The sequence below is a fragment of the Colossoma macropomum genome, unplaced genomic scaffold (assembly GCF_904425465.1).
Source record: "Colossoma macropomum unplaced genomic scaffold, Colossoma_macropomum, whole genome shotgun sequence".
Classification (NCBI taxonomy): domain Eukaryota; kingdom Metazoa; phylum Chordata; class Actinopteri; order Characiformes; family Serrasalmidae; genus Colossoma; species Colossoma macropomum.
The window spans coordinates 39,589,327-39,616,607 of record NW_023494789.1 but is presented as its reverse complement, the minus strand read 5'-3'; the positions used below and the strand labels follow the sequence as shown (position 1 = coordinate 39,616,607).

General features: G+C 39.7%; 2 protein-coding genes across 3 annotated transcripts in view; one reads left to right on the top strand and one right to left on the bottom strand.

The window, feature by feature from the left end:
* Positions 1-601: 601 nt before the first annotated feature.
* ilrun (inflammation and lipid regulator with UBA-like and NBR1-like domains) lies at positions 602-10,596 on the bottom strand. The gene is made up of 5 exons (XM_036571292.1): positions 10,361-10,596; positions 8,895-9,049; positions 7,633-7,830; positions 6,962-7,266; positions 602-3,469 (listed from the first exon to the last, which is right to left on the bottom strand). The coding sequence occupies exons 1-5, from the start codon at positions 10,516-10,518 to the stop codon at positions 3,434-3,436; spliced, it is 852 nt and encodes a 283-aa protein (XP_036427185.1). The 5' UTR covers positions 10,519-10,596; the 3' UTR covers positions 602-3,433.
* A 3,764-nt stretch (positions 10,597-14,360) lies between these two features.
* anks1ab (ankyrin repeat and sterile alpha motif domain containing 1Ab) overlaps positions 14,361-27,281 on the top strand; it is a 33,632-nt gene continuing 20,711 nt past the window's right edge. For both annotated transcript variants that reach the window (XM_036571291.1, XM_036571290.1), the window contains exons 1-2: positions 14,361-14,971; positions 24,717-24,786. In XM_036571291.1, the coding sequence (XP_036427184.1) occupies positions 14,687-14,971; positions 24,717-24,786 (355 nt within the window). In that variant the 5' untranslated portion in view covers positions 14,361-14,686. The remainder of the gene's footprint in view (positions 14,972-24,716; positions 24,787-27,281) is intronic.

The window sequence follows — 27,281 nt, the reverse complement described above, 5'->3', positions numbered from 1 at the left end:
ATCAAAGTACGTTTCTCTACAACGCACTGTTTCACATCAAACCACTCGGATTGACTTCTGTATGATTTAATTACACAGAAATTTTGAAAAATGGGTGGAATTCCCCTGAAGTGCTGGAAAGAGAACTGTCAAACAGTTATGACAACTCTTATCTGCATCTAGCATTAGTTACACCTGTTACGTCTCAGGAAAAGAATCGTTGCGGTCTGCATCTGATACAGAAGGTTCGATTCCCACAGCACTTGCACAGCTGGCGGGTCTACAACAGCTGCCTTTACTGTAACCCCTCAAGTTAGGGGTCACACTCCATCAAGGCCACTTGCTGACACTTAATCCACAAACAGACACAAAATGTGTAACCACAACAAGTAGCACACAGGCAACATTATTAAAAGTAAAGGTTCCTAAAGGTTCCTCGTCCTTAAAGCACAAAGAGATTTAACTGGTAAGACGTTTTACATTATGTTGTGATTCTTTGACATTAACAGAGGTTATTCACAGCTCCTTAAAGAACCATCTACTGAAAGGCATTAAACATGATCACTATGCCTACTGTAGACTGTTTGCTGGCAGGAACCTGGCAATAAATAAGACACTTTCGTTCTTTTAAGGTGTTGATTTAATCATACAAATGTTCATTTACACATACAGGAAAAGGGCTTCATTTTTGTATGTCTTTTTTGTTAAAATGTGCTACCATAGGACTCTATGCAAACGCTCTGCTCATCCATTCACCATGCCACCGTGCAGAAAAGTCAACAGCAAACAAATAAATAAGTCCAAAAAAAATGAAAGAAAGAAAGAAGAAAAGACCACAACATAGCAACTTCTCACTCAAACACAGCCTCTCGCGCACACAACTCGGACAGTAATATTAAGCTGGAAACAGGCATATCTATTTTGCTGTGGATGAGGACATTCACAGAAACAACTCAAAGGAAGACTCGACTCATGAGGCAATGACATTGTCCTTGAGCTGTAGGCAGCACACAATATTTGCAAAGTAATTTTACTTGTCCAATCTCTATGGCAATCTAAGACAGTATCAGCTAGCTGAATAGTATTGTTGTGTTACGTAACGTTTTTTCACTCCGATAAACAAAAACGGATGACCCCCTTCAAGCACTGCATAGATAATCAGTGATCTCAACTAAACGCAAAGCTATTCCGAAAACATATGACGAAACATTTGTGTCAGTAATGAACACTTCAACATTTTATCAGTTACCAGATGCATAGCAAAGAGGGCCGTTTTGACAGACTGTAACATCAGTTAAAAGGAAATTACAATGATCACTTTCACTTCAACATGTCAGAGTCATTATGGGCACAAAACATACTTTCCATCGCACATCTTTTCCAAGGAATTGTTTTGCATGAAGGCCAATGAATTGGAATACTGCACAGGTCTTGATAATCAGCCAGTCTGATTATTACACAAGCCAATTAAAACTGCAGGACAATCACGACGTTCAAATTTCATCATAAATATAAATAGATATGTAATCTATTCCCTGACATATTGAATATATCACGTCCTTGCCCATGTACATACCATAACCTCGATCTGTAAACACAAATTAAACATTTTCTTGTAAATATGCATTTATATGCATTTTATATTTGGGGTTTACCAGCAAAAATGTCACTTATGAAAGAACACATTCAAATCAGGAGAGTGAAGACAGTTCAATGAACATCCTCCATAAAAACTGTCAAAACTTCAACTTCCTTAACATGAAACAGCCTAGATCATTTGTGACTAATCATATAGTGGTGAACTAAAAAAGAAGTGTGGGGGGGGGAAACAATGTGGCTAAGCCGACAAATAGTGTCAAATGATCATGTGCTTAGGGGACTGTTGCATTAGAAAAACCAGCAAGCCGTAATGAAATGAACACTTGAGTCAAACGTCTGTGCCTCAGGCATTGAGCTACTAGGATTGAAGCCACCACACACGCTCAAAAGCTATTGGCCTCCAAAGCGTCAGAAGAAGAATGAACTGTCCGCACGAGCGACTGCAAAAACAAGATCATAAGGGCTTTCAAGTGGGAGCTGTGGAGCTCAGTGCAATCGTGATATTAGCCCAGAATGATCGAAGGGCCTGTTAAGCTTTCCAGTATAACAGAGCTGCAGGTATGTGTTCCGATAATAGGTTCAACGGTTCCATCTTCTGGCCTCTAATAAGCACTACTGTTGAGTTTATGTTCTGATCCTGGTGTAAGGTTGTTATCTGAAGTACTCTTAAAGGAGAATTCCACCAATTTTTTCAAGGTTTCTCCATAATTAAATGGTAAACAAGTAAACAAAGTCATTCAGAGTGGTTTGACATGAAATGCTCTGTTCTAGAGAAACTTACCGAGTCAGAATTGTTCACAATGGTAATGAATGGAACCGGGCGTCTGAAGTGTTCAGTGCATCTAAAAGCTCACAAAATGGACAATGTTATACAATAGATTTGAGTTAAGCTTTTGGCCTAAAACCTATTTTTTTTTTACATTCATGGCCGAGTGATACATGCAGGGCGTTGTAAGGCAAAATAGTCCCTAAAGAAAACTTACCTTGTCAGATTAACCACCAATTTGTCATTATCAACAATATATAAAAACTTAAGAAAACACAAGGTTCTCTGGTCGTTTCTGATAATAAATAACAGCTATACTTGTGCAGTAGACATTGCGACCCCTGGTTCTTATCACCACCACTGAACCTTTTCACAAACCATCAAACCACTCTGAGTGACTGTTCACATCTCAATGATTAAACTATGAAGAAATTTTGAAACACTGTTAGAATTCCACTTCAAGATCAGCAGTAATAAATTAGGACTAAATAAGGCAAGCGCCTTGTGAATTATTTGACGAAAAGTATGAAATAAAGTGTTCTGACCAAATCCACAATTATCTTGAGCAGTACAGGTCAGGATGACTCATTTTTTCATGTAGATGATTACCGGTTTCTTTTTTTTTTTCAGTAAAATCGTTCAGTTTGCAAAGTAAAAGTCGAACAACATCAATGTAAAATATAAATCTACTTGACAAGCAAAAATTCTTTTTCAATGGCTTTTTTTCACTTCTCTTTTGTGCACCGTCCACACACGCGCATCCAAGCGCACACAAACATACGCACTCATACGCACATCAAATCTCTCACTTAATTCTACGGTTGCGACAATACAGACCAAAAAAACCTGTGTATTTGACTTTGAGGATTTCTAGCACTCATCTTAATTTAGCATTCACACATGCGTAACTCAGGTGTCGACAAGGGCTGAATATTGATTTAGAACCAAACAGCCTTGTCTGTATCTTAGGTTGTGTTGTGATGCATGGGGGGGAGAGGAGGGTTGCCAAGTCTTTATAATAAATCTGTTACTCCCCTGTGTAACCCCGCAGAAAAGGGGGGGATTCCAGATGGTGATGATTTCTGTCCCTTAAGACTGTCCAAAAGGGTAGGGCCCATGGCAGCCCTGTGGAGAAGGAGAAAGAAGGGAACAAATGTGTTGGTCAGAAGCTTAAAAACACAAATAATAATAGCAATAGTAGTAATAATAATAATAATAATAATAATAATAATAATAATTCAGCAACAATACACAGCACACATGCAAAAATACACCACTGCAATCCTTGAGAATAATAATATGATCTGCATTATCTTAGCAGAATAACTTCGGTCTTTAAGTGAGTACACACGACGTAGGTATCAGCACACCTCAGCTCACTCAGGTGAAGAACACTCCCTCTTGTGGCAGAGAGACCGTGTAGCAGTACGTGCAGTCTGTCACCTACACCGTTGTGCCCATTAAAACCACAACAGCACATCAACCATCACGTGCCCTATGTGCTTACCGGGTTAAAATTGGGCAGCATTCGATTTTTAATCACACTATCAGATAAGACATTTTAATGTTTCAGGAACCTGTGTTGTTCAGCCCTTCAGGTTGGGTGTGTCAGTAAATAACAGCTTTGGAATGAAAGCTATGATGTGATGCAGCACGTTTAAGCACCACACACCCAATCAAAATGACTGTGCAGGTGATATGCTCAGGCTATACTTAGTGACCCAAACAATTCTGGACAACACTGACTGGAGCGAAAATATAACCATAGGCTGCTACCTGGTTAGTAAAATGCAGGCCTGAAATATCTGCCCAAAGTGTTTTCTGAAGCCTTGGGACCTCACAAAGCAGGATTTCTCACTTAGCCAGAAGACTTAAACCAAAAGCTAGCACTGTCCAATAGGAGGAGAGCTAAAGAATATTCACACTGGCCAATCTTCAGTTATCAAGCTGAAGTTATCCAGCTTCCATGGCTCCTGAGCAGCACAACCATCCAAGCACTTGCTCCATCCCCAGCGATGCCACTGCTATCCATGGCTGGGAACCCAACAGGGCACAACTGGCCTTGGTAGGATGACCCTCCCTCACGGGCGCCTATGAGCTGATGTAATAGAATTGGTACTTCATGTTCAAGTGTGTTGGTCCAATGGCATTGCGTTAGCAGCGTCTCTGAGGAAACCTTCACCCTCCTAGCTAGTGGGTTTGGGAAACAACTAAACTGGGGGAAAACTGACGGGAAACACTAGGTTTAAGCAAAAAAAAAAAAATAAATAATAAAAAAAAAAAGTTATCTAGTTTAATGAGAAATCCTGCTTTATGGAATACACTCAAGGGTCCCAAAAACATTTCACAAGCCTGAACATCTAAAATACCAAAAACCAATTCTACTGTTTTAGGAAAGAAAAAGGTTAGAAGTCTAAGTTAATTATGTATGAGCACAGGAAACCGAGAATACCGTTGTATACAAAAGTTTAAACACCCCTGGTTAAATTACATGTTCTGTTGATTTATTTTCAGTGAAAATCCTCGACAGGGAACACACTTAAATCCTCTACAGAGAACACACAAACATTTTTCTGCTTATTTTCTTGCAAAATTTCTATTTTATTTCTTTTCTTTAGTTTAACAAATTTAAAAAGAATAAAAAATAAAATGTTAAATATGCCACAACCTTTTCACATGTCACATTTTATATTTTATTTTTCCCCACAATGTGTTAAATTCAGCAAATAAACAGTAAATCTACATTAAATGTACAGGAGTGTGTTCTCTGTAGAAAATGGCTTAATCTGATTTTCACTTATCCTATTTTCACAAAATCAAAAATTTAACCAGGGTGCCCAAAGGACTGTATGTGGTGAGCTGGTACAGACAGTGTTTTGTGTGCAGCAGAAGATTCAGTAATTTTGCTTTGGATGGACGCTAACTAGATTTCAGGCTTTCAACAGCCAAGGTACTTCCTAGTTTGTGTGATTTTAGGTACCATACAGTTTAACAGGCAGTTTTCTCTTGTGACTAAACATAGCATTTTGTAAAAGAATATGGGTTTGAAGTGAATGGGAAGTTTATGATCTTCCAATCATCACCATCCAACTGTTCCTCTGCATAACGAACTAGTTCAACAACAGTCCGGCTCCTCATGACAGTAAAGCTAATGCAAGCAGACAGAGTTCTGTTCCTGTGGCCCTGACTGTCCCCCGAATCACCTTTCTAGCAGCGGCCGCCTTCACATATGTGCATACCTGGGTTTCAACACAGTACATAAGCAAGAATTGACAGTTAAGGGGCAACAACTCTATAGTGGTGTCTGTCCTTGGCCTCTATCAAACTTCTCACTGCTTTGTGTTTTAGTCTCGCTGTCTGAGAACTCAAACTAAGTAACGCTCAGTTCACTGACCACGCCAAGTGGTGTTTCAGATCAACGTAGACTTATATTCACAAGCCTTCATACTATATAAATTTCCACAATCTCTGCAATGTGAAGAATGTAAAACCTACATCCTTCTATAATGAGCAATACCTTTCGGTGGAAATATAATAAAAAGGTATTGTATTAGTTCATTTGGCAGAACGAGTGACAGTATTAAGAAGGACCTGACTATCCTTTAGCTCTGTAAACATTTAAAATAAGAGGCAGCACCTCAAATTTCAAGTGCATGAGCGTCTACTACATATTTTAACTATTTTAGAAACAACAGTAAGTTATTCATTGTTAAGTAATATATCTGAATTACCTATTAATAAACGTTTTTGTCAAGTTATCTGCCTTGAGATTAGAAAGACTGAAACTGGATTTTCATTTTATTCGATGTGATGTTATGACTTTCTTAGTCATTTTAGTCATCTGAAGCTCTGTTCATCACTTTGGATACATCTAAAATTTATTTATTTATTTTCCCCTAAGGCTCCAGCACCCCACCGCGACCCAGAAGGATAAGCGGTTCAGGTGATGTGTGTGTGTATGTGTGTGTGTGTGTGTGTATTTTTCCCTACTAATTATTTGTACAGGACTCAAGTGTCACCACATATGCCCCCTTTCAAAAGTTGGAATCACCTGCTATATTAATAGTTGCACTATTTTATGTACAATAATACCTTATACAATGTGGATTTAAAACTTATAAAATTGACACCAAAATGTTTTATTCAGTAATTCAAATATTTTGAGTTAATATACACTGTAGTGATCTACTTCAACGATCTGTCAAATTATCTAACTCAAGATTTTAACACTACTTTTGATAAAGTGTTTTGGAAGTTATTGCTACTGTACTTTCATTTTTAATGTTCTAATCTTCTAGGTGATTTTAGAATCATCTCTACAGCTCAGTTTTCCACTCTGGATACATTTTAAAGAATGTGTTATCACTTTCCTAGTAAATTAAAGGCTATGACACTGCTCACAGCATACTGAACTCATTTCACACATTAGAAACCAAATTTTGACCTCTGAACTGTTTTTTTCCCAAACTTCTGAACAGCAATGTATACAAAACCAAACTAGCAAAAGCAAAAAAGTTGATACGAAGGCAACAGATAATGGTCAGTTTTAATAAATGACCAATTATTAACAAGAACAGACATCATGCACACACTTCAGAGCCAAAAGTCGGTACATACCTGGCTGTAAGTCACTACCGATAAGTTGTTTTGGAGACCATTTGGTGTAATATTTACAGAGTTGTGAGAGAGTCCATTTTGATCTTGCTGAATGGAGTCCAGAGGGGCCACCCAGGGGCCTCCGGGGTCCTTTAGGTTATCCTCGTTGGCATCTTGCTTGTTCTTCTGTGGTGAAGCAAAGGGGTTGAAGTCTCCCTCTACGTTACGATGTGGCTGAGTGTTGAATTCCGTCTCGAAGGAGGACAGCTGCTGCGTGACCCCAAGAAGACCCCCAACCTCCACACTGAGGATTACCCAGATCACGTCTACAGAACAATTCAACAATACACACACAAACAAAAAAAATGTTTTCAATGCTGGACAGCAAACACATACTCTTGCAAGGTGCAAGATGATGCTCATGTCCTGTATGTGATGTGAATATTTGCTCATGTCCTGTATGTGATGTGAATATTTGCTCATGTCCTATATGTGATGTGAATATTTGGTCATGTCCTGTATGTGATGTGAATATTTGGTCATGTCCTATATGTGATGTGAATATTTGGTCATGTCCTGTATGTGATGTGAATATTTGGTCAGGTCCTGTATGTGATGTGAATATTTGGTCAGGTCCTGTATGTGATGTGAATAAATGGGTACTGATTGTTAAATCTTTTTTGGTGCCTCACCTCCATAGAAAAGTCCAGTGGCTGTGCACATTCTCCACTGGCCCTGGTACATGCCGGGATTAGCTGGACTGCGCATCTGCACACTGACATCTGAGATTTCCTGCGGCTCCAGAGACCGCACCATCACCATATTCACATGGCCAAACTGGTCCCCTCCTATGTATTTCAGGCACACACCTGGGGGCCATGACTCTGAACCTACAGTGCAAACACAAACATACAAAATATCATTTCTTAAAGCTGCACGGTGTATGTTTTTTGTTAAAATTGAAAAAGTACCACTGATTTGGTGTCAGTGCGGTGCTGCGACTCCTAAAAATACTACAGTTTAAGAGACGTTGCGTTGGATTTGGCAGCATTTTTCCAACTACATCATACGTCTTTACATGTTAACGTCTCACACACAGGCTCATACAGAAGGTGCTGCCCAATGTTTAGGTCTCAAATGCTAAAATCGACAATATACAGATGAAAACATGATGACAACGATAAGTAATTCCCTCAAATTCTCAGAAAACATGTCCTTCATTAAGTTTAGACTAAGTTCTCTTTGAGCACTCTTTCAACGCTCTCGCAATTATGAGATTCATCTGCTCTGGGAAGGGGTCTGAAGCACAACCCACGTTACAAAATGTTCTTCTAGACATTGTGGGCAATTACACATTTCCACCAGAGAGATCTTCAAATCTCCAAAACTAACAGAGAATAGCTTTATTATGAAGATTTAGAGAAAATGGATTATACTAATGCCTGAGGGAGCCCAGTCAATTATATTCAGAGGGGCCAAGGATGCACCAACATGGGAACAGTAGGCCGATATAGAAATCTGATATTTTCATATCTGCCGATGCCAACACGAGCGCTTATAAAACGTACAAACTGGGACTATATCAGTCTGGATTAAGATTATAAAAAAATATAACATTCAGGGTTACAAATTGAAATGAATAAAATAGACATTTTAGCACATCAGCCGAGCATCGCCTAAAACACTCCACTCTTCCAGAGTACAACAGATATGGGTTTGAAAAATAAACATTTACACCAGTCTTTTTTTAAGCAATTATGTTCCTACACCAATATGATTCCAATATCATTGTGCATTCCTAAGTGGGACCCCTGACCAGGACTCCTGACTCCAAGTGGAAGAACTCAAATCTACTGCAACTTTTCTTTCACTGGGCACAGCACTGTTAGGAAAGATGCATGTAACTGTTCACTGCCCATCCTGAATATCAGTATTTACAAAAACTATCACAAACCTGTGTTCTGTATCCGCCATGTCTTTGTGAACTGTGTGTCAGGAGGCACCGACTCTCCCTCTCCAATGGTCACATCTTCTACAAAAGACATTGATGGTGTATTGATGTTCGGACTCTCAAAGTCGTAATACGCTCCAATTGCTGCTTGAAGATTCCTGTTAAGAGAGAAATGCCAAATCAGAAAAGATGAAGGTGAGTTTATATTATTATAATTATGAAAATTAAAAAATAAAAAATAAGGACAATAAAGGTAGCAACATATTTAACTCAAGAAAGATAGGTTACAGTCTGTTTTTACAGTAAAAACTGTCCTTATTATATAGTTATGTTGTACAACACGAGTTTAGAATGATCTTTTGAGTGTTTTTAAAAAATCATAGCAGGGACATAATAAAAAACAAACAAACAAAGGCAAAAATGACAGAAAAAACGTACTAAGGCGTTATAACGTGTCGAGAAAATTGTAAACAAAGTCGAGAGGCTAATAAGAGAAAGCAGAGTACTGTACGTTATGTAACTCGGCGCAAACACTTTGACCCACGACAGGAGAGCCTGCCTGCAAACTTAGCTAGCGATAGTGAACAAGCTAACCCAGCTAAGCTAAGTTAGTTAGCTATTAGGCAGCGACTGGAGAAGCTCGGATAAACAGCGATTATTTTCCAACTCCCTGAATGGGCTAAAAATGCCCTGACAGGTTTACTTAAGTTAAATGGCATATCACACAGTGACGTTACGATGTCAAAACAGTCAAAATATGGACTGGTTGTTGAATCGTGACTGAGCTAGCGAACATGCTAATGCTACCCAAAACAGTCCAGGCAGGCAGAGGGGAGTTAGCGTTAGCTTAGCTTAGCATAGCAATCTTGAGCTCGTATTTCCCAGCAACAAATAACTCAAATGACCCTGGACCATATTATCTCGGTGTCATGTTCCTTAATAACTTGATAGGCAAGCATTTTTTATTTGTGGATTGATTTAACGCCGCGCTATGACGTTCCTTATCTACACTAGCCCAATGCTATTCCAGAAGTAGCTTAGCACAGCTAACCTAGCGACATTGGCTGGACGAAGCTGAAAGTCAGCCTCTTATTAGTCACCTTCCACCTTAAATTTCACAACAGTTACATTCTGGTGCCTGAGGCGCCAGCGCGTAACTGCTGCACCGTTTAAGGTGGAACGGGAACATTCCAACAAGACACTAGCGATTAGGAAGCCAACTTCAGCCTCGTATTTTGGCTGGCTAACCACAGCCATGACAGGAGCAAGTTTCGGTTTTGCTGCCTCCTGCTTTAAACCTCTAAACACTACGTTACAGCTACACTGCGGCTCGTTTCGGGGGGAAACCTCACGTTTAAATGAAGGAATTTTACGCTGGGGTCGAGAATGAATAAGGTCAGAAATGTGGGAACACGGCTGCCCGTGTGAAAAAAACAGTAAAAAGGCCCCGTGTGGATCCCGCGGCTCACCAGTTGGTCATGTCTAGGAAGAAGGCGCAGCCAGCGGGGTTGAGCTGGAAGCCCAGCAGTCTTTGGAATTCAGAGATGAGGACATCTTTGTCCGTGGTGCCCATGCAACTGAACTTCTGCATGAGCTCCTGGTCCAGGTCTATGTCCATGCCCTCCATCGGCGGCTGTCCCGGGGCAGCGACGGGAGAAGTTTTTTAATTTAATCCGAGGCCTTCTCCACTCATAACAACCGAGTCAACAACAAGCTCAGTACGCATGGCTGAGGGCCACGCGTGACGTCACCCGGCGGAGCGGAGGGGCACGTCAGCTGTTGCTATTCTGAGGGGGGTAAAAGAACGAACCTGTTTTACTCCCAGAGAGGGCTGAATGCGCTCCTTTCCTCCATTTTCTGCCCCCCCCACCCCTAAAAAATGACGTGAGCTTTCGGTTTCCTATTTCCCCCCTCAACGTCATAACCAATTCCGATAGAGCAATATTGGAGGGGATAGAAGATGCTGTGCTATTTTCCTCCCTGCATGCATGTTATTTGTAGAGCTCCTCTATCAGGTGCTCCATAAAGGGGCCATCATTTGTTTATATCAATATATCATAGCCACAATATACAAAACATACAAAACTGCACTGCATCTTTAAAGGGGAATTCCACCAATTTTTCAAAATGTCTTAAAAATTCACAGTGGTGAATGGTGTGAAATTGTTAATTGCAGAGAAGCTTACAGACTCTGATTTCTTTACAGTGGTGGTGACAGAACCAGGAGTTGCCATGTCTACAACACAAATATAGCCATTTTATTTACTATCCAAAACAACCAGTGAACTTACACATGCCTTCTGAGTTTTTATTTAATGTTAATGGTGTAAATCTGAAAAGTTTTCTTTGGGGACTATTTAACCTTACAAGGGCCTGTGTGTGCCCTTCTGCCATTAATGGATTAAAATAAAGGAATTAAAATACATTTTAAGCCACAACTTGATCACGAAAGTATCATAAAACATTGTGTCAGACATTAGACAGCATGTATTTAACCATTTCACGTAATGACGTTCTGTGAGGGAGCTTTTAGAGGTGGATGTCTGGTTCCTGTCACCACCACCATGAACAATTCTGACTCAGCAAGTTTCTCTAGAAAAATCAGTGGAGTTCCCCTTTAATAAGCTGCAACACTGTTGTGTTTTGGGCATATTATTCATCCCTCTTTCTACTGTGGGATATCTAGGGGTATTTGACCACCCCTTTCAGCAGCTTTGCGTAGTCTACTGCAGAGGTTCCCAAACCCCTTCCTGGCAACCTAACACTGTTCATTTTTTGCTCTGTCTCATTAAGCACACCTGATTCAACTTCTTAACTAATTAACAAGAGCCTTGATGGCGGGATCAGGTGTTTAGAATGTGCGTAGAGTCGCCAGGACTGGGATTGGGAATCTCTGGTCGACCGCAGTGTCTGCTTATTCAGCTTCAAATGCTTATTTCTGCTTGTTTACACGTAACATAGCCACGACATGATAGTGACTGTCCCCACTTCTACTGGACACTTTTGTGAGCAGTTGTGAGTGTTCATTGATCAGTCACAAACAGCTGTGAGACTAATGACAGACACTGGACTTTGCTTTGTCTTGAAGTCATGAGACCTGATTGATTTATATGATCAATGCAGCCAGTAAGCAAGTTTTTACAGAAAACCAGAACCTGCATATATTTTGTCCCTGCTTGTCCTGCTTGTGCACGTTCCACCAATTTCTCACATTTTTCAGTAAATTCAATTGCTGAAATGTGAAAAAAGTCATTCAGTTTTAGTGGTTTGATGCGAAATTATTTATTGTAGGGAAACTTACTGACTTTCTGTACACTGTAAAAAAATGGCTCGTCAGATCAACCTAAAAAAATTAATTCATGTGGTAACAAGTAAATTAACTAGTTTTATTCAACTTAAATAAATACTTAGAATGAACGATTCTTCGAATCAATATAATTTTTTGAGTTGGATAAAACTAGTTCATTTGCTTGTTACCACATAAAGTAATTTTTTTAGGTTGATCTGATGAGCCATTTTTTGCAGTGTACTTTGGTGGTGATAGAAACCAGGGGTCATGATGTCTGCAACTCAAATATAGCCAGTTTTTATCTGTTTTTCTATGTAATAATGCTAAATGAGCGATTAAATTTGAAAGAAAAGTTTTCAAGTGATCTTTCTTTTTTGTTTAATGATATAATTATACAGACATTTTGAACGTTAAAATTCTCCTTTAACACTAGTTAATGCAAAACACCATTAAAAAAGCAATAATGTGTTCCATTCTTCACTTATATTCCTTAATACCTATTGAATAATAGACCATTCTGGCCTAAAACTAGAATCTAATACACTTTAAAAAAATGTCTCATCAGTTCAACCTAAAAAAATTACTTCATGTGGGAACAAGCAGTTGAACTAGTTTGATTCAACTAAAAAAATGTTCATTCAAAGTATTTTTTTAGGTTTAACTGATGAGCAATTTTTACAGTGTATGTTATTTGTTATGTTATGTATTACTTTGTAGCTCAGCACTGCACCCACAGGCTCATCTGTTTTCCTTTTTTACAAAGTTTACGATTTTGTATCATTTTCATGTTTTTTGTCCATCAGTGTTCTCTCACTACAGTTCCTAGCATGTATTATGCAAATATATCATTAGGAATCAATCATTGGGAATTCTTACAGTGCTCAACAAATCCTGACTGCTAACTACTGATCTAGAGGCTAATGTATACTAGCTATGTGGTGGTAGCTAGCAGTAGTCATATTGAATAACTCAGTTTACTGTAAAACTTTTTTTCTTTATTAAAGGAATACAGATGAAGAATTAGCCAACAATAAACAAACAAACAAACAAATAAATAAATATCAAAGAGCCTGCCCCCAAGGATCTAGCCAATGGCGCTTATAGTCTTTCAAAATTTACTTCCACCTTCAAGATGCATCATCAGAAGGGGTTTTTTCTGATCTTTAATCAGGGAAAGCTCACTTTAGACACTGCTACAGGACCTCTGTAAGAAGCAAACAGACATGTTTACAACAGATCTAGCAATGGTAAAAATTGTATGTTATCCAAAGTGTCCCTTGAAGTTGAACAAGTTAGGCTTGTCATTTAGGCTCGTCCACTCATGACAGCAGCTATTTCCCCAGAATTTTTAGCCCTTTAGATTCCCAGTAGCTTATTCCATCCTGAAGGTTAACATTTAAGGAAAACAGTTCAAACTGTCTGAGCTCTTACTGTTATAGGAGTGAGGAATGTACAATCTAAGAGTTAAACATTTTATTTTTTTACATATTGTGGCTTTCTCACTATAATTTTGACCAAGTCCTCTCAGAAAATGATCTGAGTGTGGTTTTATCATTGTAATGTAGAGCAATTTCTCTCTGAAAACTATGACAGAGTGTGTGCCACCTACACAGACACACACATAGCCTGAATGGTCAGACCCACCATCCAGCACGGGTACAGACTCCCAGTGCCTCAGTAACCTGATTAGTCGGCCTGTCAGTAAGAATAAGACCAGGCCTTGGATCCCCAGAGCAGGAGCCAGTCCATCCTCAGCCACAGACAGGAGACAAAGCAGGCTAGCAGGGCCAGCCAGCAAAGGAGCGGCAGATCTCAACAAATAATCTCCCAGGGTGAGGCAAGCAATTTTTCTCTGTGTATTTATGTCTGTTTGCTTTGTTATTTTGTTTGTGCTCTAACAAGTAGGGCCTTTCATAGCAGACACAGACAAAAGCAAAGCAAACTTTAATCTTCGCACATTTACCACTAACTGCTCTGTGTGTAACAGGCATCTCCACACAGCGTTGCTTCTGAAAAGCTGTGGCACATTTTTTCGGTTGACTGGTTGAATATAACTGTGTGTATCTAGTAGTTTGCTTAAGGGGAGTTTCAGGTGGCGCATTCCTGTCTTTAGTTAAGACAAAGAGGAGAGGTGGTGGTGGGGGGCTGAGAGACTGGCAAAAAAAAGATAGAGGGGGAAGGAAACGGCTGTTTAAAAAACTCTAGGAGTTTCTCAGCAAGGGGGAGGGCAGCAGGACGCAAACTGTGGGTGGACCCTGATAAAAGAGTCAAAGCTGGCGACCTTAGTGTTTAAAAACATTGCAAGCAACTGTGCACAGACTGGACTTTAAAGGGGCTTAATGGTCCCTCTATAATTCCCCAGATAATACAGGCTTACGCTGATAACGACAGGACCAGGACCGTCTGTCTGGTGATCGGAGGTAAAGAGGATTTGCTCCACAGCAGGGGCCTCTGACCAGACCCCATCACTGCCATTTCTGCTGCATATTCCGGCCTTATTGCAGCCATGTCTGCTCTGCTGCTGGACGCTGACTCCAACCGTGCCACATCTCTGGACCTGGCCGAAGATGAAGCTGTGCGCTCACCCGAGCTACCCTCTCAGGCCAGAAGGAGGCCACCTGGGCACCTGAAGTTGACCCGCAGCCTCTCCAAGTCAGACTCGGACCTGCTGGTGTCGCCCTATTGTGAGGAGGACGGGGCACTGGGTGGACGGAGTGAGTCGCTGGCCAGCTGCAAGGCAGAGAGGAAGCCAATGGAGCGGCTGCCCTCATTCACATCTGAGTGGGATGAGGTACGTGCTGGAGGGGGTTAAAGGGTTAACATGAGAGAGCGAGAGAGAGAGAGAGAGAGAGAGAGAGAGAGAGAGAGAGAGAGACAGATAGAGAGAGAGAGAGAGAGAGACAGATAGAGAGACTAAACCCACATGAAGAGGGCTAACCCTCCTAGATCCCCTATGGCGTATGCACACTGATGCATTGAATCTACTCGATTCAAATGTGTACATCATTTCCACATGAATAAAAGATTTTAAATCAATGCAATTATTGCCAAAAGTAAGTGAACTATGCTAATGTAATATATTTTATTCATGTGTAATAACACATTCAAAACAAATTTGATGAATCACATTTTTCCAGTGCAGCTTTTTAACATTGTGTTTAATTATTTCTCACTCCCAGCTGTCGGAAACAAGTGGAAAAATTATGTTGAAAGTGCAGATTCTAACTTTTCATTCGATACCATATTTGTGTTGGAAGAAGAGGAGAAAATGTAGATATATGGACCATTCTACAAAATTAGTTAAAACTGTGGTCCCACAGTAAAAAAATTAATAAAAAACAAAACAATTACATACTCAGACCTTAGATATTTACGAGCATTATGTTATGATGTATTTAAACTCAATACATTAATTGAGATACTAATGAGCTAAACACATAAAAATCATCATTTATAGGGTACTTTCTGTTGGGAGGTGGCTGTTGTAAACCTTAACCCCAATAAAACGTACCTTTGCTATTTTTTAATTTTATGATTTTGTTTTATTAGAGATCGTTTTGATTTATTTAAAATATTTTAATTAAAAAACTTTATTCAAAAAATGCTGAGTTTTAAAGAGTTTTAGTCTGTAGGCGGAGCCTTATTTTAGCCACATCCCTGCATTTTAGAGCAGGAAGTGAGAATGCATCCCTGTCCCTCACGGCAACATGGTGAGCAGTTAAATCCCATTGTTTTGAAGTAAATGTGACTCATATTTTCTTTTTTGTATTTTACCGAAAAATCTTATGAATTTATGTGTTTACAGCTAATTAAAGCTGTGCTTGCTAGTCACTACTGAAACAACTGGTAAAGTTTTGGTGGCATTATTATTATATTGGTGGTAATAAAATGTAATGTTCAGTCACTGGTTTTACTAAAATAAACATAATTAAGGTAGTTAAAGTACAGTGTCATTCAAAACATTTTAGTTTAAAGTTTAAATCAGTTCAAAGTCCGAAATGTGTTTTGAACTCTGGCCTTGAACCAGTTCAGTGGAACTATGTAATTTATGCAGTTTACTAATTTGTTGAATTAATTAGTAAACAATTAAACAGTACAGCAAAATGTCTGTGATAAGCGTAGAGCTCTAAGGGTTAACGGAAGGAGGTGGGAGAAGAGCGCGCCATGGAGGAATCGCAGGCTAGTGGAGGGGCGGAGGGAGAGACAGCAGCAGGCATGGCGGTGCGAGTGCCTGTGGCTGAATGCTGAACGCTTGGCTGGGCCCATCAGTCCCTCCTGCTCTTCCATGCTGGCCACGGCGCACGGGGCTAATTGGGCCTTAGCTGTCACTCCACATCTTCTCAGGCACCTTCCCAAGGGTCAGCAGCCCACGCTCAGCACACAACAGCTCTTCTCCCATCCCCTCCCCATCCCTCCACTCCTCCTCCTTCTCCCTGCTTCCTCTCACAGCCTTTAGTCATATTCATAGCCAGGCTGTTGCCCTCACAATCTGTTTTATCAGCAATTCCCATCAGTAAGAGTGACAGTGAAACGTGGGACCTGTTGTTTTTGCATAAACACAGTACTGTGCAAATTTCTTAGGCTAAATGAGACAAATATTTAGCTGTAAGTGCAGTAAATGCTAATTTGTTCTAATACTGGTATAATAACAGATAGAAATAATCATTAATACAATAGACGGCAATTTTGTGTCTGCTAATCCGTTAGCTTAACCATTTCCACGTCTCTCCTTAAAGCAGCTAAGTATGTGTAGTTACCATTCAGTACCTGCTTCAGCTAATCAATACTTTATTAAAGGGTCCATATCCTACATTATAGGTCTTGTGATGTTTGTGATTTTATGTGCCAAAACAACCATAATTCATTTTTACATGACAATTTTCCAACCTCTCTTTATTCCTTATAAATAAACAGGCTATTTTTATTACCGTACCTTTAAGGCTGATGTATGCAAATAAGCTCTGTTCTGATTGGCTGCCCTATTTTGTGCCTCATTCAAAATGCAGTCTGAGTGAAAGCACACTTTATAACTTAAGTGTGAATAGACAGGGCTTAACCTCTGTAGGTGAATAGGTGCATGTATGTAAATGTGATGTTCACAAAAGTAATGATTTCAAAACAGGCTGTTTTACAGCTTAATTTCCATATATGTGGAGTCAATGCTATGTTTTGAAACTTTAACAAGATTTACATCCTTAAAAAATCAGGAAAATTCGCTGATATGGGCCCTTTAGGTTATGCTTCATTAAGTTACCTCAGTGCTGGTGGAATTTAACAAATACTTCCAATAGCTGGGGTTCACTGAGGTGAACAAGTGACACAATCCTGTAATCCTCCAAGAATGTCACAGCTTTATTTTTGAAAGCAAGAAATTAAACATAAAAACTATATTGTTTTGCATTAATGTAATTTAGATTTATTCTAATCAGTCACAACTAGGATCTTAGGCTACGTTTACACAGCACAGGTAAAAGTGGCCCAAATGTTTCTCCATATGTGACACAGATGTGTCATCTGTGTGGCAGTGTGAACAGCAAGAAACGCACTGAATCTGACATTTTCAATTCCGATTTGAGACGCTTTCATAGGTGGTACTGAAATCCGAAACGTATCCGATCTGCGGCAATGCGACTCAGTTTGAACAGCCAGATCGGAATTCATGCGGTTTTTACGTCAGTCCAACTTGACATCAGTCATAATTTCACGCTGCTGAGACTCATAAACATTTAGTCTTATGTTTCTGTACTAAAAAACCGCTCCGTGTTTGAAGAGGTTTCGAACGAAGCGGCCGAGCGCGGCCGGAGGAGCCCGAAGCTGCAGCGTCAGAGAACAGTTTAAAGAATCCGAGGACTCGAACCAAAGAAGTGCCCGTGGCCGAATAACGCGCCCTTTTGCGGTGAACTCGAACACATTCTGTGTGATGAGTCCAGCTGTCAACCACTGGAACTTCATAATCGCTCCTGTGATGCTGGCGAAGACGAAACTGAAAGCTGCGGGAGCGACTGGCGTTCACTGGCCGTCATGACTGTTTACCTCTGGGACGAGCCGCCACGTGAAGCACTGTTCTTTTGCGCATGCGGGTCGGTTTAGGAGCTGATCTGTTCAGACTGATGTCGCACACAGGTCACATTTAAAAGATAATGTGAAAGCCAAACAAAACAATCGGGTTTGGTGAGAAAATCAGATTTGGGCCACTTTTACCTGCTGTGTAAAGTAGGCTTATGAACAAAAATAATTGGCTCCACGTGTGTAAATGACTGAATGAACAAAAGACTGATATGTATTATGTATACAGTATGTGTGTATACATATAGATTGCCACCAGAGGGCGCACTACCGAACTACCGAGCACTACATTTGACTCAAATGTACTTTTTTTTAAATATGCAGAGAAAAACATCTAAACTTTCGAAATATAATGCATTTTTCCACTGAAAGGTCTAATTTCTAGCGTTAACATAACATAATTTAACATAACATAGTTCACGTAACGTAACCAGCGCCTCTAAGCTAAATCAGTCACACTGTGTTAGCGCCAAGCTAACCGAAACATACTATCACTTCTCCACGCTGGATTTAATACTATTTACGGCAGTTTTACATAAACGAGGACATTTGACGCTGGTAAGACACACTTATAACATATCCTTTACTTTGGTTTGCAGTTTTCAGTGATTCTTCAGTTGAAGCCTCTTAGCCTGTTAGCTATCTGGGCTAACTAGCTAGCTTAGCTCTCTGCCTTGCTGGTCAGTTCTTACAAAAGTTATGTTTAATATGGTTTCAGATATTTTTCTTCATTTAGTGTTACATTCAGTTTCTGACTGCAAACTAGGGCTGGGCAATAGGACAACATATATCATTATCATGATACATCATGTCACAGTACAATACAGTATGCTCTTCTGAACATATCGTAGATATCGTCAGTACTTTACTGACCAACTGCCTGTTTCATTATGAAGATAACAAAAATAGACCTGTTTAACTGGATTTAGTGCAACACAGCATGCAGAATATTGAATAAAAATCACTGTGTTCACAGTTTTGATAGTTTTTAAATGTAGCACTACTGGTTCTTTTTTCTGATGTTGGAAAAAAATAAATATTGTGACACCATGAAAATGTCTTGATGTATCACAATATTTTATTGTTGTCATATTGCCCACCTCTACTGCAAACATGAATTAACTTACAGGACTTCCATTGTTTAATTCCATACTACACCTGCCTTTTTAGATACCCAAAGTAAGCTATATGCATACTAAAGTAGAGTTACATATATTCGAATAGCTAAATCCATCCATGTAAAATATTGGATCAGTAGCCTGGATTAGGTTATATTAGTCATGAAAAATAAAAATTGGATAATTATCCATGAAATGTGTCATCACAGCTTATAAATGGGTTATTATTGCAGGAAAACACAGCACACTTTAGCATTTTTGTTATATCTGCATGGGAACATGTTGACATTGTGTCCATTTTTCAGCACAAATATGGTGGCCAGGAGTCTTTGCTACGTATAGGGTGACGATATCAGCACACGATATCTAGCTATCTCTCTCTCTCTGTACATTATGTGTGTGTGTGTGTGTGTGTGTGTATATATATGTATATATATATGTATATATATATATATATATATATATATATATATATATATATATATATATATATTTTTTTTTTTGTTGTGTATTAGAGCAATAAGCCAAAGTGCCTAAAACTCCCTTCCCTGTGGTATCAGATGTTGGTATTGGTGCATGTTTTAGTAAGAGTATGAGTAAGTGAGTAAAGTATTGGCCCGATACTCTATACCAGTATTGGTATCGATGGATCCCTAATTTTTGCCAAATCACTCACACCTACTTCTCTGAGATGCTAATCCTAGTGCGGGTCAAATATGTGTGCATGCATTAGATGTGTTAGCTTCTCGTGAGGCTGAGGCTGGAGGTGTCAGGAGGAGCTGATTCAGGACCTGTACTACTCTTCCCCAAGTTCACATTTGACCAATCAAACAGAAAGCAGCTGAAAGTGGGGTCTAATCCACAACTCAAAGCAATGTTCAGTCACAGGTCTGTGTTTTCTCGGGCAGGCCTAGGGGTGGAGTGTCCTGTTCTCAAGGACATCCTGTTTTGCCATGGTTCTCTAGCGCTGTTTCCCCTCCAGGTTTCGGACACATGTGGGCCTGGGAGCGAGAGAAAGGGAGAGAAACCGTGAGAGAGAGAGCTTGGAGGTTAAGAGCAGGTCGTCATCACAAAAACAACCCTGCATCTCCCCTAAAGCCTACAGTTATACAGTCATGTGGAGTAGGAGAATACTAAGAATACTAACAGGCTGGCACACACCAGCATTAAAATGCCTGTAGAAAATTGCTGGGAATACTCAGTTAAACAGGCAAAAGTGTTTTAAATCGAGGGCCTTGCCCTGTAAGTCGCACTAGGCACCTGACACCAAGCTTCGATTGTTTGGTTACATCATGCCTCACCTCATTCTTTCATCAGAAAAGAGTATGACAGGGTTTGCTCTCTAATGGCTTATGAAAATGTTGAGTCTAAGTTTAACAGAGGCGTCCTTGGGGGGTTTGAACACTACACCGCCACAGAGGAACGTCTACTGTACATACATAATGAAAGGACTCCAGTGCACGAATCATAGCTTCATCTTCAGGGTTTAGAGGGAGAATTTCTCGCACCCACCACCTGCACGGTTTCGAACACAATATGCACCACCTTGTAACCAACGTGTGAATGTTTTAGAGTTCCCGTGGAGAGCTTTTTGTTGTTGTTTTTTTCTAAATAATTTCTCGTTTGAGTGAGCGGTCAAACATTCTCGGCACAGATGGCAATATAACTCCATTCATAATTCATGCGGCAAACGGAAGATGTCTAGGGAGTGCATCTTCAGATAGCGAGTGAAAGATGCAAGAAGGAAAAGATGGAGGGAAAAAAAAACCTCTCACCTGTCAGAAAAGCTTCAGAGGTTCTCTGGCAAGTTCCTGCTCAGAGCAGTGCATTTACGGAGCGTCGTCGAAATGTCTTAAGTAGTTTCTGGGAGATTTCGTCTATTCCTTATCTCTATTCTGGTGCAGTCAGACACAGCAGAAAGGGGCCTAGGTTTCTTTTGTTATTCCAAAAGCTACACAGCAGAAGCTAAAATGGACACGTATCCCAGCCTGATGGTTGCTGCTTGCTGTTCCTACCCAGGCTTGACATCGCTTCTGTCAGACGCTTCCAGCATTCTATGCCATCACTCCATTACTCGATATTGCGGCTAGTCTTTGGGGCCTGTAATCTTGTTACCACTCTGGCACATAGGAGCGGCCAGGCCGGTATTAAATCTTTATTACCCCTCCACTTCACATTTTCTTAAAGCTGCTGGCTTTCACATCTTCACTCGTTAGCGTGGACCTTGTGTAATGTCCCCTTACTGCTGGCTCTGCAGATTGGAACGTTAGCATTTCATGCATCGTTTTTGGAAGCCTTGGAACTTCAAGGCTCCAGGCTACGACTGCAATAGCTGATGTGTCTCTACCCCTCCTCCTCTTTCCACCTCTTTCCCTTTCTTTCTCCCCAGCTCCAGCATAATGAAGATTTCTGACCACAGTTCAATGACTTACTCAAACAGTGAAAACGCACTGTGCACATTTTCAGGGTTGAGGCGGTTCACAGTTTTACAGACACTCATATGTATCTTGGAACTGCATTGCCTCACTAGGCTTAAAACCACAGGGGGGGTGGGGTTCTACAGCTTTTTTTGTGTAGCATGCACTCGTTGATTCATGAGGATGCGTTAATTCTTCACTGCCTTGCAGATGCCTCATTTGTGTACTACCTAGTTATTAACCAAAATAAGAAGCCTCTAGCAATTGTTGCTATTTGCTAGCAATTGTTGCAAACACAAACACACCATTAAAAGCTGGGATCCACCCCTTGGTCAACATACTAGCTAATTATCAAGGCCTTTATGAGTGAAATCATTTATGTTGAGCATGGAGAGCTATGCTGGCTCTCCAGGGCCAGCAGTACGCACACTTAATTTAAAGCCTTAAGTTTAGCTCTTTATCTTTGTCTATTGGCTCTTAGACATATACTCAGAGATCAGAACCTTACCCTTTGAATTCTCCCTAATCTCTTCTTTCAGGTGAATTTCAATAAAAATGCAGTAAAGGCACTTTGATTATGGCTTTAGGAATTACAGAAAGAACGTTCTGTCCAATCTGTGGATGTACAGTTAGTCACTTTTTCATGTAAAGTCTATATTTACACTGAAAAAATAGTACTTGATTCAAATGTGTACAGTGGTTTCACATAAATGAAACATATAACATCAAAGCTGTTTGATTTATTTTACAAACCAATATTCATATATAAGGTTTGTTTCACCATATTAAAGTGAAAACAGTACAAAAACACCATATTCAATGTTTTACCTTTCGAACTTTATTGTTTTTGTAAATATAAACTCATTCTAAATTTGATGCCTATAAGACATTCCAAAAAAGTTGGGACAGGAGCATGTTTACCACTCTGTTACATCACCTTTACTTTTAACAACATGTTTGGGGACTGAAGACACCAGTTAATCCAGTTAATCCAGTTTTGAAATCAGACTTGTTTGCCTTTCTTTCATTATACAGTGCTTTAGTGCAACTGATTAGGCAGCGATGCTGTGGTAACACAGGCAGAATGTGGTTTGATGTTATCTTGCTGACATAAGCGTGGGTGTTTCTGAAAAAGATCTAAAGGCAGCAATTGTTGCTCCAAAATGTGTACATCTTTCATGTCCACAATTACCAAGCCGTAGGCACTTACATACTCCAGACCATGACAGACACTGGCCTCTGAACTGTACGCTGGTAACAGTCTGGATGGTCCTCTTTTTTTGGCCTGGAGAACACAACGTCCGTTATTTATACAAACTACCTGAAAGGTTGACTCGTCAGACCGCAATACACGTTTCGACAGTGCACCAGTCCATTTCAGATGAGGTCAAGCCCAGAGATGTCAGTGGCATTTTTGCATGTTGCTGATATATGGCTTCCGCTTTGTGTAGTATATCTTAACTTGCATTTGTGGATGCTGCAACGAACGGTGTTTAATGACAGTGGTTTGTCAAAGTATTCCTGAGCCCATTTGTTGATATCCATCACAGAAGCATGTTGGTTTTTAATGCAGTGCTGTTTAAGATCACGGGCATTCAGCTGTGGTTTTCGGCCTTGCTGTACAGAGATTTCTCCGGAGTCCCTGAATCTTTTCCACATTATACACCAAAATAAAAAATCCAGTTTTTTGGCAAAGTGCCGAACCTCAACTCATCCTTGCTCATAAAAGACTAGGTTTTCCCGGATGCTCCTTTGTACTGTCCTACCGTTTTTTTTGGCAGTAAGTGGGTGGATGTGGAAACAATGCACACATTTGAATCAAGTAAATTCAATGCACTTTTTTCCAACATAATTCAATAGCTTCACTTCTCTCGCCGTCCACAACTTCACTTTTGAAGCACTAGCCCTATAGAAAACCGGAAAACGGACTCAGCACTAGATTTCTCTAGATGAGCTTTGCATATGCAGTAGCAGCTCGGAGATCTCTGAGGTCTACCTTCAGAGACTACAGTGATGTAAGGTGCACTCCACGGTGGATGGCGGGGTGGGGGGATGCGATATAGAATGTAAGTAGGTTAATTTGGAGTGGAAAATGTGAAGGGCTGTATGGCTTGGGGGGATCTTCCATGTGGGCCTTGGCGTCTGACTGCTAAATGAATCCAGGGGCTTGCTGGCATGTTGATGCCACTAGCACAGCGCAGACGGAGTTTTCAGACTTTAAATATTACATCAAAAAAACTCCCCTTTTTTCTATTTTAGTCCTCTCGTAAAAATCCATTGATTGGAAACAAGTAATCTCTAAGCTCCGATCCATTTGAGGAAAAGCATCAGCTAAAGAGTGCTAGCAGTGAAAAATGCTCTCTCGGTTTTGTAATCTCATTTGTGGAATATTTCTTGCATCCGAGTAGCAAAAGCGGTCAGGCCATTCAGTCCTCTTAGTACACAAATCCTAGCTCTTTCTCTTCTGTGAGCTTAATTTTTAGATAAAAGGAGTGCTTCCAACATGGTAATAATGCTAATTATGACTGAAAGCTACTGTGTGCCAGCAAGCGTTATGTAAATGATATCATGCTAACTGGTCCACACTAACTCTCAGTCTGGCTTTTTTTTGGGTGGGGGAGGAGGGGTGAAATCTTCTGTTAAGGAAATCATGTTGTTTCTCTGTTCCTACAGTATATTAACCGAAATTAGGTCAGCTCTTGATTTAGAAGGGGTTTTCGGTGGTTGGTGTTCAAAGGCGTTTTGTAACTGAGTATCACGATCTGAGGATTAGTCACTTGTCCTGAACACATGAATGCGCATTCAGTAAAAACAAACTTAAAACATTAGACTGGCTAGGGGAAAGCTGTAATACTAATATGGTGAAATGGTCTGTAACAGCTGCTGTATTTTAAAGCAAATCTATAACTCTGTCCCTGCTGTCTCTCTCCACCAGATTGAGAAGATCATGACATTAATTGATGCAGGCATCGAACTCTCCAAGGAACATCAGCCAGCATCCACAGGTAAATTCGATGCTACACCTCAAAGAGACAAGGAAAATGCCTCTGTCTCTCTCAGATCTCTCCCCAGTTCCAAGAGCAGAGCAAAATGTGCGCTGAAGTAGATGACTTGTAGGCCAATTCATTTCATCACATTTGTTGGGAGGATTAGACGCCGCAACCAAGCCAAAGAAACACTGTGCATGAAAGAAAATACAGTGCAGTCGGTGAGTAATTGGACAATGAAAATTTTTTCTCTTGTTCTGTATTCTGCAATATACTTGTATTTGAAATGAAGCTGTGGCTGTAAGATTAAAGTGCAGAATGGCAGCTTTCATTCAAAGGTAATTATATCTGTATGGGGAACTATACAGTCATCACAGCCAACATAACATAGTCCCCGATTTCATAAATAATAATTGGATGATAAACATAAGCTTAAATAAAATTGTTACTGCTATTACTTAGTTGTAAATCTTTTGCAGCTGATGACTGTCTGAGGACATTGAGTATCTTCCCTCTTGATGCTCTGCCAAGCCTGTAATGCAGCCATTTGCTGCCTGTTTCTGTGGCTTTTTGCCTTCAGTTTTATGTTCAGTAAGTGAAGTGCTTGCTCAAATAGGGTCCAGGTCGATTGATTCATTTGGTCAGTCAAGAGCGTTCCACCTCTTGGTTCGGAAAGAGCAGCATGTTTTGGGTCGTTGTGCTGAGGTGCCATCCACTAAGCTTTGAGACATTTGGTTGGATCTCAGTTAAGATTCATCTGTTGACTTCTGTTGATTGGTCCTGCTGCTGCTGTTGGCAGTCACATCATCAATACAGGCAAGAAGGCTAGTTCCACAGAATATGCAGTTCCACAATGCTTCATATGTTTCTCCATACTCTCCTCATCTACTCTGCTTCATCTGATCTGCCTTAAGGCTTTGCTCCAGAGCTTCACAGGTTTTTTACTGTGGCTTTGCCTGTATCTTGTGGTACCCATATGGAAAAAATATATGGAAAATATATGTTTCAAATATATTCCAAACACTAAAATGTATTTTAGAATATTTTTCCATATTAACCAAATATACATTCATTTTAAAATGTATGGGGATGTATCACATATATAAATGTACCATATGAAACAAATGTATGTAAACGTATTTATCAAATTAATCTAAAATTGTATGAAAAATAGCCAAAATACTGTCTAATGCACTTGAATTTGTATTCCAGTATCTTAATTTATATTAGCAAATGAACCTTTAACATGGCAAAAGTAACTGTTGTAGGTATTGATGCACTGTGAAAATGCAGTGTGACAATTTAAAATTCTGTTTATTTGAAATTCATTGTGTGTGAGTGTCTTACTGCATACGTACATGGTTAATGAAAAGTACAATGCAAAGGACAGAAGTCAGTGCTGTTTATTCAGTTCATGTATGTTTAGTTATATGTGTAACTTTTGTTAAAACTACAATTGAAAAAGTATAAAAACAAATACAAATAAGTGCATTTTAAAAATATATTTAATAAAATTATTTTTGTCCATTTTCATACGTTGCAAAAATATATTTGATAGTTATATTTGGAATATCATTTATTTTCCATATGAGTGAAGCCTCTTGAGGTCTCTGACATCTATTTTGACCTCTTAGATATTGACATATCTGTACCTATGTTGGAAATAGCACTCTCTTAAAGGAACAGATTTCCAGCTTTCCTTAATAATCGAAATAATTGTTCAGTCAGATACTACTGTACATGCTCTGCTAGTTTGGCTGCTATTGCTAATCTCACCTGTGCATTCTTGCTTCTTAGCCCCATTACAGGCCCCCTAGTGGACATTCCACCAGTGGAATGGAAAACGACTTGGATATTTTTAATTAATGTAATCAAATAAAATATTTTTCCCCATAACTCTATTATCAGATTAACTAGGACACTAATGGCTCTCTGTGTGTGAAACGTTGAGCTGCTAGTGAACAATGTGGGTTTAAAGGGGAGAGATACTGTAAAAACTGTGAAAACATCTCACACCTTTCCACAAAGATGACTAGCTGCAGCTTCCTTGATATCAAAACATAATGTACAAATAGCAGTTAAACACAATAAAAATAATGTTATAAATGTTGACCTGCTTGGTCACCTTTAAAGACAGAATCCAGTGATTTCTTTTGGTAATCATACACATTTCTGTCAGAAATCGTTTCTGTTAGACATATATTCCATCAGTGTTACTGAAGAAACTGAGGGACCTCCAAAACACACAGGAATTTAATTTTATGGCGAATGCGAAAAAGGGTTAACAGCTGACTTTGATACATTTAATGTTTTGCCTATGCCTCTGGTTTTATCTGATTTTCTGCCTCACGATGGCCTGCTTTGCTGGCATTGGTGCTTCTTTGATCCTCATGTTAAGAGACAACAGCATGTTATATACTGGACTAGAATCCCTCAGTGGAGCAGTGACTGCTTTAACAAGCTCCTTCCTGTTCATTGTTGAAGTATATCTGTTATATCTGTACTTTTTCTTC

Excerpts from the sequence above, each read along its gene's own strand:
- ilrun (XM_036571292.1), bottom strand. The coding sequence starts at position 10,518 with ATGGAGGGCATGGACATAGACCTGGACCAGGAGCTCATGCAGAAGTTC. Across the intron at positions 9,050-10,360 it reads TTCCTAGACATGACCAACTG|GAATCTTCAAGCAGCAATTG; the intron begins GTGAGCCGCGGG and ends CTCTCTTAACAG. Across the intron at positions 7,831-8,894 it reads ATGGCGGATACAGAACACAG|GTTCAGAGTCATGGCCCCCA; the intron begins GTTTGTGATAGT and ends TTTGCACTGTAG.